We start from the raw sequence: 11683 nt of genomic DNA, 5'->3' as shown, positions 1-11683 counted from the left end.
TAGAGACGGGGTTTCACCATGTTGACCAGGATGGTCTCAATCTCTTGACCTCGTGATCCACCCACCTCGGCCTCCCAAAGTGCTGGGATTACAGGCGTGAGCCACCGCGCCCAGCAATGCTAGCATTCTTAATTTGAATCTCCTCTATTATTTTAGCATCAGAAGATTGTGAACTTACTGATTGTATTTAAAAAACAATTTTAAGCTGTGTGTGGTGGCTCATGCCTGTAATCCCAGCACTTTGGGAGGCCACCATCCCACCCAGCTAATTTTTCTGTATTATTTGTAAACATGGGGTTTCACTACATTGGCCAGGCTGGTCTCACAACTCCTGATCTCAGGCAATCCACCCGCCTCAGCCTCCCAATTCCTGTGTTGAAGCCCTAATCCAGGATAGACGATGGTATTTGGAGATGGGGCCTTTGGGAGTTCGTCAGGGTTAGATGAGACCATGAGAGTGGGGCTCTAATGTTGGGATTAGGGCCCTGGTAAGAAGCAGAGACCCCAGAGCTCTCTCTCCCCAACAGGAGGACACAGTGAGAAGGCAGCCATCTGCAAGCCAGGAAGAGAGCCCTCACCAGACCCTCACCACACTGGGACGCTAACCTTGGACTTCCAGCCCCAAGACTGTGACAGATACATTTCTTAATACATATCCTGTCCATCCCCCAAGTCTATGACACTTTATCCTAGCAGCCTTATGTGACTAGCACAAGGTCTATCATCTCAGGAACTTCCTTCCTCAGTGGTATCTGGAAACCATGCATCAGAGCCATGGGAGAGAATGAAGAAAGGCTCAGTCAGCCCTTTACAGCAGTCAGCACACCTCAACCTCAAGTGCAGCCTATCACACGTGAACCAGGAGTGCTGTGGGACACAGTGAAAGGGAATCTGCAAACACCCGTGACGTCATCACATCCATGCTCAGGGAAGCCAGGCAGCTTGCCCACAGCAGGTGTTAGGGGTGTGCTGAGGCTCTCAGTGAGCTTGGCCTCCCTACTCACGCACCCAGGTCACATAGAAAATATAATAGAAACCACATAGGAAAATATGATAGAAACCAACATACCCACCATGTAGATGTGGCCATGTTAGCATTCTACTGCTTGCTCATTTTTTAAATAAAAGCTTTATTAAGACATTCACATAGCATGCTTTCACTCACTGAAATTGTACAATTTGTGTTTTACATAGAATTTGCAACCATCACCACATTAAATTTATTTATGGAATTCGCAGCCATCACTGCATTAAGTCTACTTACAGAATTTGCAAGCATCACCTTGGTAAACTTTAGAACATTTTTATCGCCTCAAAAAGAAACCCTTGGTTGGGCATGGTGGTTCACTCCTGTAATCCTAGCACTTTGGGAGGCTGAGGCAGCTCAGTCACCTGAGGTCAGGAGTTCATGACCAGCCTGGCCAACATGGTGAAACCCCGTCTCTACTAAAAATACAGAAAATTAGCTGGGTATGGTGGCGGGTGCCTGTAATCCCAGCTACTTGAGAGGCTGAGGAGAATCGCTCGAACCTGGGAGGCAAAGGTTGCAGTGAGCTGAGATCTCGCCACTGCACTCCAGCCTGGGCAACAAGAGCAAAGCTTGGTCTCAAAAAACAAACAAACAAACCAAAACCTTGGTTGGGCTCGGTGGCTCCTGTCTGTAATCCCAACAATTTGGAGGCCAAGCTGGGTGGATCACTTGAGCTGAACTCAAGACTAGCCTGGCCAACATGGCAAAACCCCTTCTCGACTAAAAATACAAAAACCAGCTGGGTGTGATGGCACACATGTGATCCCAGCCACAGGAGAGGCTGAGGCAGGAGAATTGCTTGAACCCCAGAGGCAGAGGTTGCAGTGAGCCAAGATTGTGCCACTGCACTCCAGCCTAGCACCTGGCGGCAGAGTGAGACTCTGTTTCCAAAAAACAAACAAACAAAAAAAACTAAACTTAGTCGTTTAGCTGTCTCCTCATCTACACCCTAGGCCTACGTAACCATGAATGTACTTCTAATAGCTCTTACATACTCTGGACTTTCATATAAATGGAATCATACAATATATGTCTTTCACAACTTGTCGTATTTTACTTCGAATATTTCAAAGGTTCATCCAGGTTTTTAGTGCCTACCATTACATCAAATCTTTCTGTTGCTGAATAATATTCCATTGGTGGATATCCTGAAACTTATTTATATATCAGGTGATGAATATTTGGGTTGTTTTTACTTTTTGGCTATTGTGAATAACACTTCTAAGATATCTGTATACAATGTTTTGTGGGGATGTATGTTTTCATTTCTCGTAGCTATATACCTAAGAGTGAAATTGATGGGCCGTATGGAAACTCTATGTTTAATAACTGCAGAAGGTACCAGACTATTTCCAGAGTAAATAAATACCATTTTATATACCCGCTAGCTGTGTGAGGGTCTCAGTTTTTCTCCATATTCCAGCCGTTTATCATCTCTCTTTTTGACAAAGTCATCCCAGTGATTCTGAAGTCCCGTCTCATCATAGTTTTCATTTGTGCTTTCCTGGCGTTGAACCTCTTTCACATACTTATTGGTCATTTGTATATCTTCTGTGAAGCAATGGGCACTTGACATTTACTCATTTTTAACTGGTGTGTGTTGTCACTGAGTTATAAGAACTCTCTATGTATTCCTGATAAAAATCCTTTTGGGGGGCCAGGTGAGGTGGCTCATCCCCAGTAATCCCAGCACTTTGGGAGACCAATATGGGTGGATCACCTGAGGTCAGGAGTTCAAAACCAGTCAGGCCAATATGGTGAAACTCCACCTCTACTAAAAGTAAAAAAATTAGCTGGGCATGGTGGTGTATGCCTGTAATCCCAGCTACTTAGGAGGCTGAGGCAGGAGAATGGCTTGAATCCAGAATGGGGAGGTTACAGTGAGCCGAGATTGCACCATTGCACTCCAGCCTGGGCATGGCAAGATTGTCTCAAAGAAAAAAAAAACTTTTTTTGATTGTATTGATTTTCTCTTTTCAGTTTTATTGATTTATTCTTCTATTATTTCCTGTCCTCTGCATACTCTGATTTTATTTTGCTCTTTTTCTGGTGTCTTTATGTGAAAACTTAAATGATAGGAGACTTTTTTTTTCTAATATATGCATCTAGTGCTGATTATTTGCCTCTTAGCAATATTTTATCTGTGTCTCACCACATTTTACATGTTTTATTTTTATTTAGGTCTGTATTATTTTTAATTTTTCCCGAGATTTTTCTTTTTAACTCATAAGCTATTTAGACGATGCACTTCAATTTCCATATGTTTGAGGGATTTTTTTTTCCTTATTTTTACATAATGAAAGCTTATACTCTGAACACATTAGGTTAAAATTCAGTTACACTTGTTTGGTTACATTATATGCTTAAGTATCATTGGAGCAGACTTTTCAGATATTAACTTTATATAGTGGTTGTCAGTTGTTTGCACTTGTAGAGTGGCAAAGTCCACAGAGAGCAGGATCTGACACTGCCCACATGGAGCAGAAGGGATGGGGCAGAGGGGCATCTGTCCAGCTGACTGGTGTGTTCTCTGGGTGGATAGGGCTGGAGAGGACTCAAACATGGCTCCCTTTGTCACTCGGCAGAGGGACCAGACCACCGTGTGACGGATAGCTGTGCCCCACCAGCCTCTGCTGCTGGGCCAGCTCCCAGCATCATGACCACAGCTCTGCATACAGGGAGTGCTGGGACCAGTGCTCTGGCAGTCACCCTGGTCCTGAGCCAACAAGGGCCCTGGGGAGGAATCGGAACTCCGACAGTGAAGAAGGTGTTGGCCAGGAGGGAACCGGGGCGGGTGCCGGGTCCTGTCTATGCTGGGATCTGAGATTCAGAGAGGTGGGTTAGGGGTAAGGGGGTAGAGGTCGGCCACATGGGGTGAGGGGAGTTCAGCAGAGATGGGGAGGACAGGACAGTGTGGGAAAGAGCAGAGGGTCCTCCCCAGCCTCAGTCCGTCTCCTGGTGCAGTCCTCATCTCACTCTTAGACTCCGGAAGTCTCCCTTCAGCAAACACCAGGCCCCCGACTCCCAGGGCACTTCCCAGACAGCCAGTGCCACATCCAGGCAGCCCCTGCTCTGCCCTTGGGGTCTGTGCCTGGCAGAAGGGTGGCAGACCCTCGACACCTCTCGGCCTGGGTCCCAGCTATCCCCGGCCCTGGGACCAGCAGACACACCCACCCTGCGCCTGGCAGGCCAGCCATGCTTGTACCCATTGGTGATGGTGGATTGGGAGGGAACTTTTTCAGATACCAGTGTAAATCTGTCTGCATCAATTCCACACAAGAGTTCAGTCATCATATGGGAAGGGAATCATAGCTGTGGGGGGCTCCATGCAGGACCCCCAGGGCCCCTGAGGCCAGTCCCTGTGGCCACAGCAAGGAGCATCTGCTTCCGCCAGTTGGACAAGACTCTTTCCTGCCCAGAAACCACAGAGGGATTTCCCCTGCTCCCCACACACACCCGTGTGGATGGACGCCTCGACATCTCTCCTCAGCCCAGGGCCCGAGCTCTTCCTGATGAGCGTTAAGTGGGAGTGGCCACCTCTCCCTGTGTCCATGTTGCAGGCATCTGCCTTCTCCTCAGCTCCCACTCGGAAGAACAAGAGCCAGCCAGCTCTCTCCATTCCCAGGATTTTCCAGGGATGCTGGTAACTAATGCAGGCAGGGCCTTGTGAGTGGGTGGTGGGAGGGATCAGGGCTTCCTGCGCATCTGTCAGTTCCTGGAACATCTGAAGGGGCAGCCTACACCTGGAGGAATGAGTGGGGCTGGCCCCTGTGGGTCCCCAGTGCCTGGCATCTCCCAGTCCCTCTGCTTTCCCTCACAGACCCCCTCCACTGAGCAGCACAGCCCTGAGGACAGAGGCCCCAAGAGCATTTTCAACACAACAATATTTATTCATATTTACACCTTGAGACCCCCAAGGCATTGCTTCTCATCCCTAACCCCTACCCCTAGGCCCTACCTTCCCGTTCAGCCACCCTCTTTCTCCCCTTCTTCCCCCACCCTCTTTCTCCCTTCCCTCTCCCACCCTCCAAAGCTGGGGTACAGCAAGATCAGCAGTCGGGGAGAAGTCTTTGCTTTGGGTTGCCTGGTGCTGTGAGGGTCCAAGAGTTGAGAGCTCCACCCTTGGGCACTGGCACCAGAGATCCTGCCCTGTGGCCCCTACTTTCTATAATGCCGCTTTTTCTTCCTCTTAGAGACCAAGGGGTCACCCTTTCTTTTTTGAGACTGTGAGGGGCCACCCAGCCCCCAAGCCAGGGATTGCGCCCCAGAGACTCTGAGCCCAGGCCCTAGGTGGGGCGTTTGTTCAGCAGGGGATGGGCCTCCGAAGAGAGCTCGCTTCCTGGACTTGGTGGCAGGAGCGGGTGCTGGGCTGAGGCCTCTTCTCTTTGCAGATTGGGACTGAGGAGCTCCCTGGGGTCCCCACCCTTCTGGGCTGAGAAGGGCTGAGGCAGGGACAGGGCTCTGGGACAGCTTCCAGGGCCGCAGCCTGTAGTTGGTACCCACGACAGAAACCATACCAGGGATTTCCCTCTCCTCCTCACTTGACCCCTTAGACAGCCTTTGTGACTCCTTGACAGGAGAGGCTCCAGGGAGACCCCAGGTGTCTTTGGTCCCCATGCCTGGGCAGTTGGGTCTGTGGCCCTGGTGAAGAGAGTATGGCCGGGCAGCCCTCAGCCAGCGGGAATCCAGCCTCTCCAAAAGCACAACAGGGGTTTTGGACCTGGCCACCCCAGTGCACACTCTGCTTCTTCCCCGAGGGTCCCGGGAGGCCGTCTGGGGGGTGGGTCTGTGGTCCTGGGGAGGAGAGTATGGCCGGGCAGCCCTCAGCCTGCGGGAATCCAGCCTCTCCAAAAGCACAACCGGGTTTTTGGACCTGGCCATGCCAGTGCATGCTCTGCCTCGTCCCTGAGGGTCCTGGGCAACCGTCTGGGGTGGGCAGGTTTCCATGCTGACCCCTTTTTGGGGGCCAGGGACATCTCTCTCTGCTCCTTGGCCCGCTGCAGACTTAGAAGAGATTGAGTCCAACCGGGCAGTGCCATGACTAGGGTCTGCCCTCGCACACCGTTCCTCCTTCAAGGATAGGCGGCGCTTCTCCACTACCTGCGGGAGAAAGGGGGCACTGACTGGCGCTGCCCCAAGTGTGAGCAGGGCCCAGGGTGGCAGAGACCAGGGCACTTGGGCGGCAGGCAGGGAAGCCTGAGGCAGCTGGGCTTCCTGTCAAAGAGAGGGTGTGGCTCTGCCGGGCATCCCGCTGGGCCTCACTGCAGTTTGCATCCTGATTCTCCTCCCTGGCTCCTCTCCATCCTGCTCCATCTGAACCTGCACCTCCCCACCTCGGAGTGACTCCCCAAGAAGCTGAGCATCCCCACAGGGTGGGGTAGACAATCAGTTGGGGCTTGTGTGCCGGGTTCCTCCCGCCCCCAGGGTACCTGGGTTCCCTACCCTCCCTGCTCTACCTGGGCAAGGGTGAGTCCTTCCTCCTGCTCCAGTTCCTGGCTTAGGGCCAAGAAATCCATGTGTGGATCTGGGGAAAGCAATTCTTCCAGAAATCGGGGGTGGATGACGGCCTCCACCTGGAAACAGAAGGAAGACAGCGTGAGGTTCCCGGGCAGAGAGTAACCTGGAGCCAAGGACACCTAGAGAAGATGCAGAAAGCAGCGAGCGCCCCGTCCCCACCCTTCTGGAGCTGTCTTATACCATGGCAACCACCAGCTCCACACACAAACCTGGTAGCATCCATACATGCAGACAGAGACACACAAACCACACACACTCACATACGACACAGGAAAATACACAGACACAGTAATATACACACGCCACACTCAGCCACACAGATACGTAGTAACAAATCACAGAGACAAACACACAGACACACAGTCACATACACAGACACTCAAATCCATGGAAACACGTGAAACCACCCACTTTGGAGTAGCTAAGGAACAGAGCTTAATTCCAGGGACCTGCGAGTGTCACCCCCTGGAATTCTGCAGACCCCAGCACTTCAGGCCAGCCCACCTTGGTGACGAAGTCTTCCTGGGAACACAGATTGTCAGCGTAGCTCAGGACGCCTGGGTCTAGAAGCATCCCGTCCCCTTCCTGCTCCACTTCGCCCTCTTCCCATTTTGCCTTTAGCTCTCCTGTGGCCCCAGTGGGAGGCCCCAGCAGGTCCTCCATGATGTCCACATACTCCTGCACCACTTCAGGGGGTATCTCCTCGGGGGCCTTGGTCTCCGCTGGTTGCTGGGGCCTGGGTGGTGGCAGGCAGGCAGGCGGGGCCTTGGGGCAGGCCTTGCTGGGAAGGTACACTGAGGTAGGGAGGGAGGAGGACAGACTTGGTAAGGGCTGCTCCTCCTGCCTGCACCACACGGGAGGGCAGGGCTCGGGGACGTGAAGGGGGTCCCAGCTGGGTCAGGACCACCTGAACCACAGCACCCCAGAGGAGACGCCGCAGGGGGGCACATGTGAGATAGCATCATTTTGGAGGAATTTTCGAGTCACTGATCTGCTGAGTACTCTGCCCACTCATCCCTGTTCCTGGGCAGATTGTTGAGTTTTGGAATGGCGAGTGGAGGGAGTAGGTAGGAAATGTGACCAGGTGAATACCCACTTCATGACCACGGGACACCCAGCCCCCCGGCTCCCCTGAGCTGTCTTGTTGGAAGGAACAAATCCCTCTCTTGAAGGGAGGCATGGGGTGTGGGGACAGTGGCCTCCCTTGGCCCCTCTGGCCTTTGTGGTGGCTCCTGTGGAAATGTGGGAAGCGTACCTGGCAGCTTCACCACCTCAGGGGCTGATGGTCTTCGAGGCTCAAGCCTCGGCGGGGCTGGAGGAGGCAGGCACTGGGGCCCCTTCATCCACTGCGACTTCTGAATCTGCATCTCCTCCTCAGCCTCAAACTCCAAGAACCTGGGGTGAAGAAGGTGCAGGCCGTGCTGAGAGGGTCCAGGCCCCCTGCCCCCAGGATCAGGCAGCAGCCGATGGCAGCGATGGGAAGGAGTGCCTTGGGCAGGTTGTCCAGGCCCTCCCTGGGGCCCATCCCCCAGTCCCAGAGGGAGCTGCTCCCAGAGTTCTGGGCTCTCCGTCCCTCATCAGGCCCCTGCAGAGCCATGGCATCAGCAAGGCTTCCTGACTCAAATCAGGGCCATGAGGCCAAGGAGGGCACCAGCGGGACCCCTCCTCCAGGCTTCAGCTGGCCAGTGGTGGGGTTTATGGCAGAAGGTGTCAGGGATGTTGCCCAGATGCCGGAGTCCTGAGGTTGGGACTGTGGGTCCCTATAGGATAACCCAGGAGCACCAGGCGTGGGAGATCCCTGGTCGGGAGGAAGCAAAAGCTGGGCCCAAAAACAGGGCCCGTTTCCCCTGAGGCTGCTGGTCTGTCTTAACAGAGGGTATTGCCCAGGAGCAAAGGCAGGCAGGCCAGAGATGGGTCTCATGGTGTCCTGGACGCAGGTCTCCCCTGACCCAACACAGGTTTCTCCAATCCTGGCCAGGCCGGGATGGGTGAAAACCGACTTCTGGCCACTGCTGTGAGGAGAGTGCACCCCACTCTGTCTATAGTCGCCAGCGCCCCTTCTCCCCATCCCCACAGCTAGAGGTGACCACCTTTGGGCTGGGATGCTGGCAATGCAGAGCTTCCCACGAGGGCAGGATAGAGACCCCAGAGCACTCTAGGAGGGAGGAACAGCTTCCTGAGGGAGCCAGCGGCCCTGGAGGGCCTGTTTGTCCACACCCTCCTCATGCTCCACGCTGAGAAGCCATCATGGCCACCGCGCCTCTGTCACCCTCTCTCACCCTGCCATGGGGGCTCTGCCCATGCACCCAAGACTCACTTTCCCGCCATCTCGTAGTAGATCATCCGGTCAAAGTTGCTCGTGTGCTGCCATTCCTGCATCGCCCACAACAGTCCCTCCTCCAGGGTCATGCTGGGCTTCCGCTGGGACAGGGATCTGAGAACTGGGCTGTAAGGCGGTGCAGTCAGTCCCACTCCATAAGCCCACCCTTCATCCCAAGCCCATCTAGTCCCAACACGCGGCCCCTGTCCTCCCCATATCTGTCCTGCCATTTGTCCCGGTCCTGTTCTCCCCCACATGGACAGGACACGCCCCCAGGATCAATCATTAACACAAGTCACCGGGGGGCCTCTGACTGCCGCTCGAGTGTTATAGTGTTACAGTTTTGACAGGTGAACTCTACTCAGTGTTACAGTGTTGACAGGTGAACTCAGTAGTATGAGTGGGATGTGTGCGTCCCCAGCATTCCTGTGCTGAAGCCCTCGGCATCTGTCGGTATTTGGAGTCAGTCAGGGTTGGAGCAGATCATGAGGGTGGGTTCCCGTCATGGCATCCGAGCCCTGATAAGGGCAGGAGGAGACACCAGGGCTCTCCCTCTTAGCCGCAAGAGTACACAGCCAGAGGCAGCCCTCTCCAGCCAGGACACCAATCTGCTGTCGCCTTGATCTGGGACATCCAGCCTCTGGAACTGGGAGACGTGACTGTGTCCTGATAAAGCACCCAGTCTATAGGATTTGTTATGGCGGAGTTGAGCTGACTGAGACAGCACGCACAGAATGACTGGGGAGCGAGGGGGTTAAAGAGCAGGTTCCAGGGCCCCAGGACTGAGCATTTAACCAGCTTCTTGGGGACTCTGGAGCAAGGCAGCCCCTTGGGACGCAGCCTCAGGGTCCTGGCGAGGAGCAGAAACCAGAACCAAAGCAGAGCAGCATCCAAGCCCACTGCATGCGGAGCCTGTGAGCCTGGGCCAACTCCACTTTTGAGAATCAGGGTCTCCAGTGCACCCAGACTCAGCTACAAGGGAGAATGCAAATAGTCCCAGGGTGTAGGAGCGGCAAGATTTTTGGGGGCAAAGATGGCGTCACCTTACACCTACATCCTGGACAGGGCACTTGCCTAGGGGAGTGGCCAGTGTGTTGCCTGGTGGATGCACTCAAGCTCCCGTGGAGTACGGGTTTGCTCATCAGCGGGGGACACAGGGTCACAGAGGCACCGCAGGATGGAGAGAGGCAGGACTGGGATTGAAACGACAAACTCTCCCAGATGCTGGCATTGCTGCCTCAGTCACCACAGTCCACGGCCCTGGGCTGCTGGGCTCGTGGTGCACTCAGAGCCATCACTGGAGCCTGTGGCTTTGGGGAGCACTGTGCAAGATGGCCTAGTCCTGATAATGATAGTAATAGGGACAGTAATCATAAGTGCTATCATGTAATGTGCCACAGCATGTGCCAGACACTGTGCTGCGTGTGTCATATGTGAGCTCAAGTCACCTCTTCACCATCCTCTGAATGAAGCATCGTCGTCCCTTTTTCTAGAAGGGTTCAAGGGCGAAGCTGCAAATACCTGCCCAGCATGGACCCTAGTTCGGGGCTCGAGACCATCCCCTGTGCAGGTTCCACCACCGCTGTGCCAGCTGGACCTCGGCAGAACAGTGGGCGTGTGCCAGGTTCCTGCAGCTCCCACCCCCAGCCCATGTGCTGTGCCCCTGGCCTTCGCCACTGAGGTCAAGGGGAGGCACTGGGGCGCACTCAAGTCCTAAACCCAACCCGTGGTTCCTGTCAGACCAGGAACCCTCTCTGACCTGGGTCTTCTGTAAACATTGTCGTGAAAATGATTGAAAGTAAGGATTGGCTGCACTCACGGGACAGTGAGGGGCAAGTGACATGAGGCCCCTGAGAGTCTGTCCTAAGCGATAGCCAGATTAATGTTGCTGAAAATGTGCCTTCCCATAGTTCAACCCATTGCTTTCAAGACTGCTCTGCATGGTCCTCTGAACAGCGTGACCTCCCGTCCATCGAGCAGCCTCTTTACGGGTGAGCTGCAGGACTAGCTCCGGTGCCGCGAGGACACTCACATGAAGAAGCAGGAAAGTGCTTCCATGTCTGGACTCTGGGGAAGGTGCCTCTGAGCCAAGGGCTTGTAGTGCTGCCAGAGTCGGAAGTTCTCATACACGCTCTTGGGGTTGCAGGAGTCGTGTGCGGGATTCTTGGCCTGGGAGGGAGCCAGGTTGCCCTCTCTATGAGCCCCTTGTGGCCATGGACAAGCATTTCCTGGGGCCATCATGAGGGCTGGCTGGGGAGCCGCTGGTGGTGCTGGAGGAGGAAGGCCCTGGGACCAGCCTCCCTTACAGGCCTCGGTGCCCCCAACGACCTGGGCAGCCATAGCGGGCACCACAGGGGCAGCTGCCAGGGGCCGGGGAGGTGGACATGCCACGCCCTCACAGACGGCACCTGGAGCCTGCCAGACGAGGGGTACCTGAGTTAGGACCAAGGTCTGTGCCTGAGGGGCCTTCACAGGCCCCACTTCTGTCCTCATCTGGACAAGGATGTTGGAAGCCCCAACCCAATTTGGGCCTCGGCCATCCTGTCCTGCCACCAGAGGGGTCCTGGGGAAGGCAGACAGCACCGGAGGGCCACCTGGAGGAACCACTGCAGTCATGAGGGGCGGCCCGTGTGCTGGGCCGGGAGCAGGTGTGGCGAAGGGCAGAGCCGTGAACACTGGCATGGAGGCGCCAGCGTTCTCGGTCACGTCTGGTCCCAGCACTGGGTATGCTGTGGAGACAAAGGAAAGAGGTGAATGAGCTGAGGTCTCCAGGTCTGCAGTAGTCACTGGGAATCAGAGGGGTGTCCTACAGCTGA

At 54.6% G+C, this 11683-nt stretch overlaps 2 protein-coding genes and 1 long non-coding RNA gene across 3 annotated transcripts in view; all 3 read right to left on the bottom strand.

Annotated features, from left to right (window-relative positions):
- The window catches only part of LOC119469576, a 7222-nt gene extending 571 nt beyond the window's left edge, over positions 1-6651 (bottom strand). The window contains exon 1 of the long non-coding RNA XR_005198409.1: positions 6487-6651. This is a non-coding gene — a long non-coding RNA (uncharacterized LOC119469576). The remainder of the gene's footprint in view (positions 1-6486) is intronic.
- A 4-nt stretch (positions 6652-6655) lies between these two features.
- On the bottom strand, positions 6656-8956 carry LOC119469577 (NUT family member 2G-like). Its single transcript, XM_037735056.1, has 3 exons — positions 8865-8956; positions 7803-7942; positions 6656-7341 (listed from the first exon to the last, which is right to left on the bottom strand). Exons 1-3 carry the CDS (start codon positions 8954-8956, stop codon positions 6983-6985), a joined length of 591 nt encoding a protein of 196 aa, XP_037590984.1. The 3' UTR covers positions 6656-6982.
- Positions 8957-10895: 1939 nt separating this feature from the next.
- Positions 10896-11683, bottom strand: part of LOC108296492 (NUT family member 2F-like) — a 2255-nt gene continuing 1467 nt past the window's right edge. Inside the window, exon 2 of the mRNA XM_017518970.2 lies at positions 10896-11596. Coding sequence (XP_017374459.2) covers positions 10896-11596 — 701 coding nt within the window. The remainder of the gene's footprint in view (positions 11597-11683) is intronic.

Source organism: Cebus imitator, unplaced genomic scaffold, assembly GCF_001604975.1.
Source record: "Cebus imitator isolate Cc_AM_T3 unplaced genomic scaffold, Cebus_imitator-1.0 Scaffold720, whole genome shotgun sequence".
NCBI lineage: Eukaryota > Metazoa > Chordata > Mammalia > Primates > Cebidae > Cebus > Cebus imitator.
Note: the sequence above shows the minus strand (reverse complement) of the source record. Positions and strands in the feature narration are given on the sequence as shown.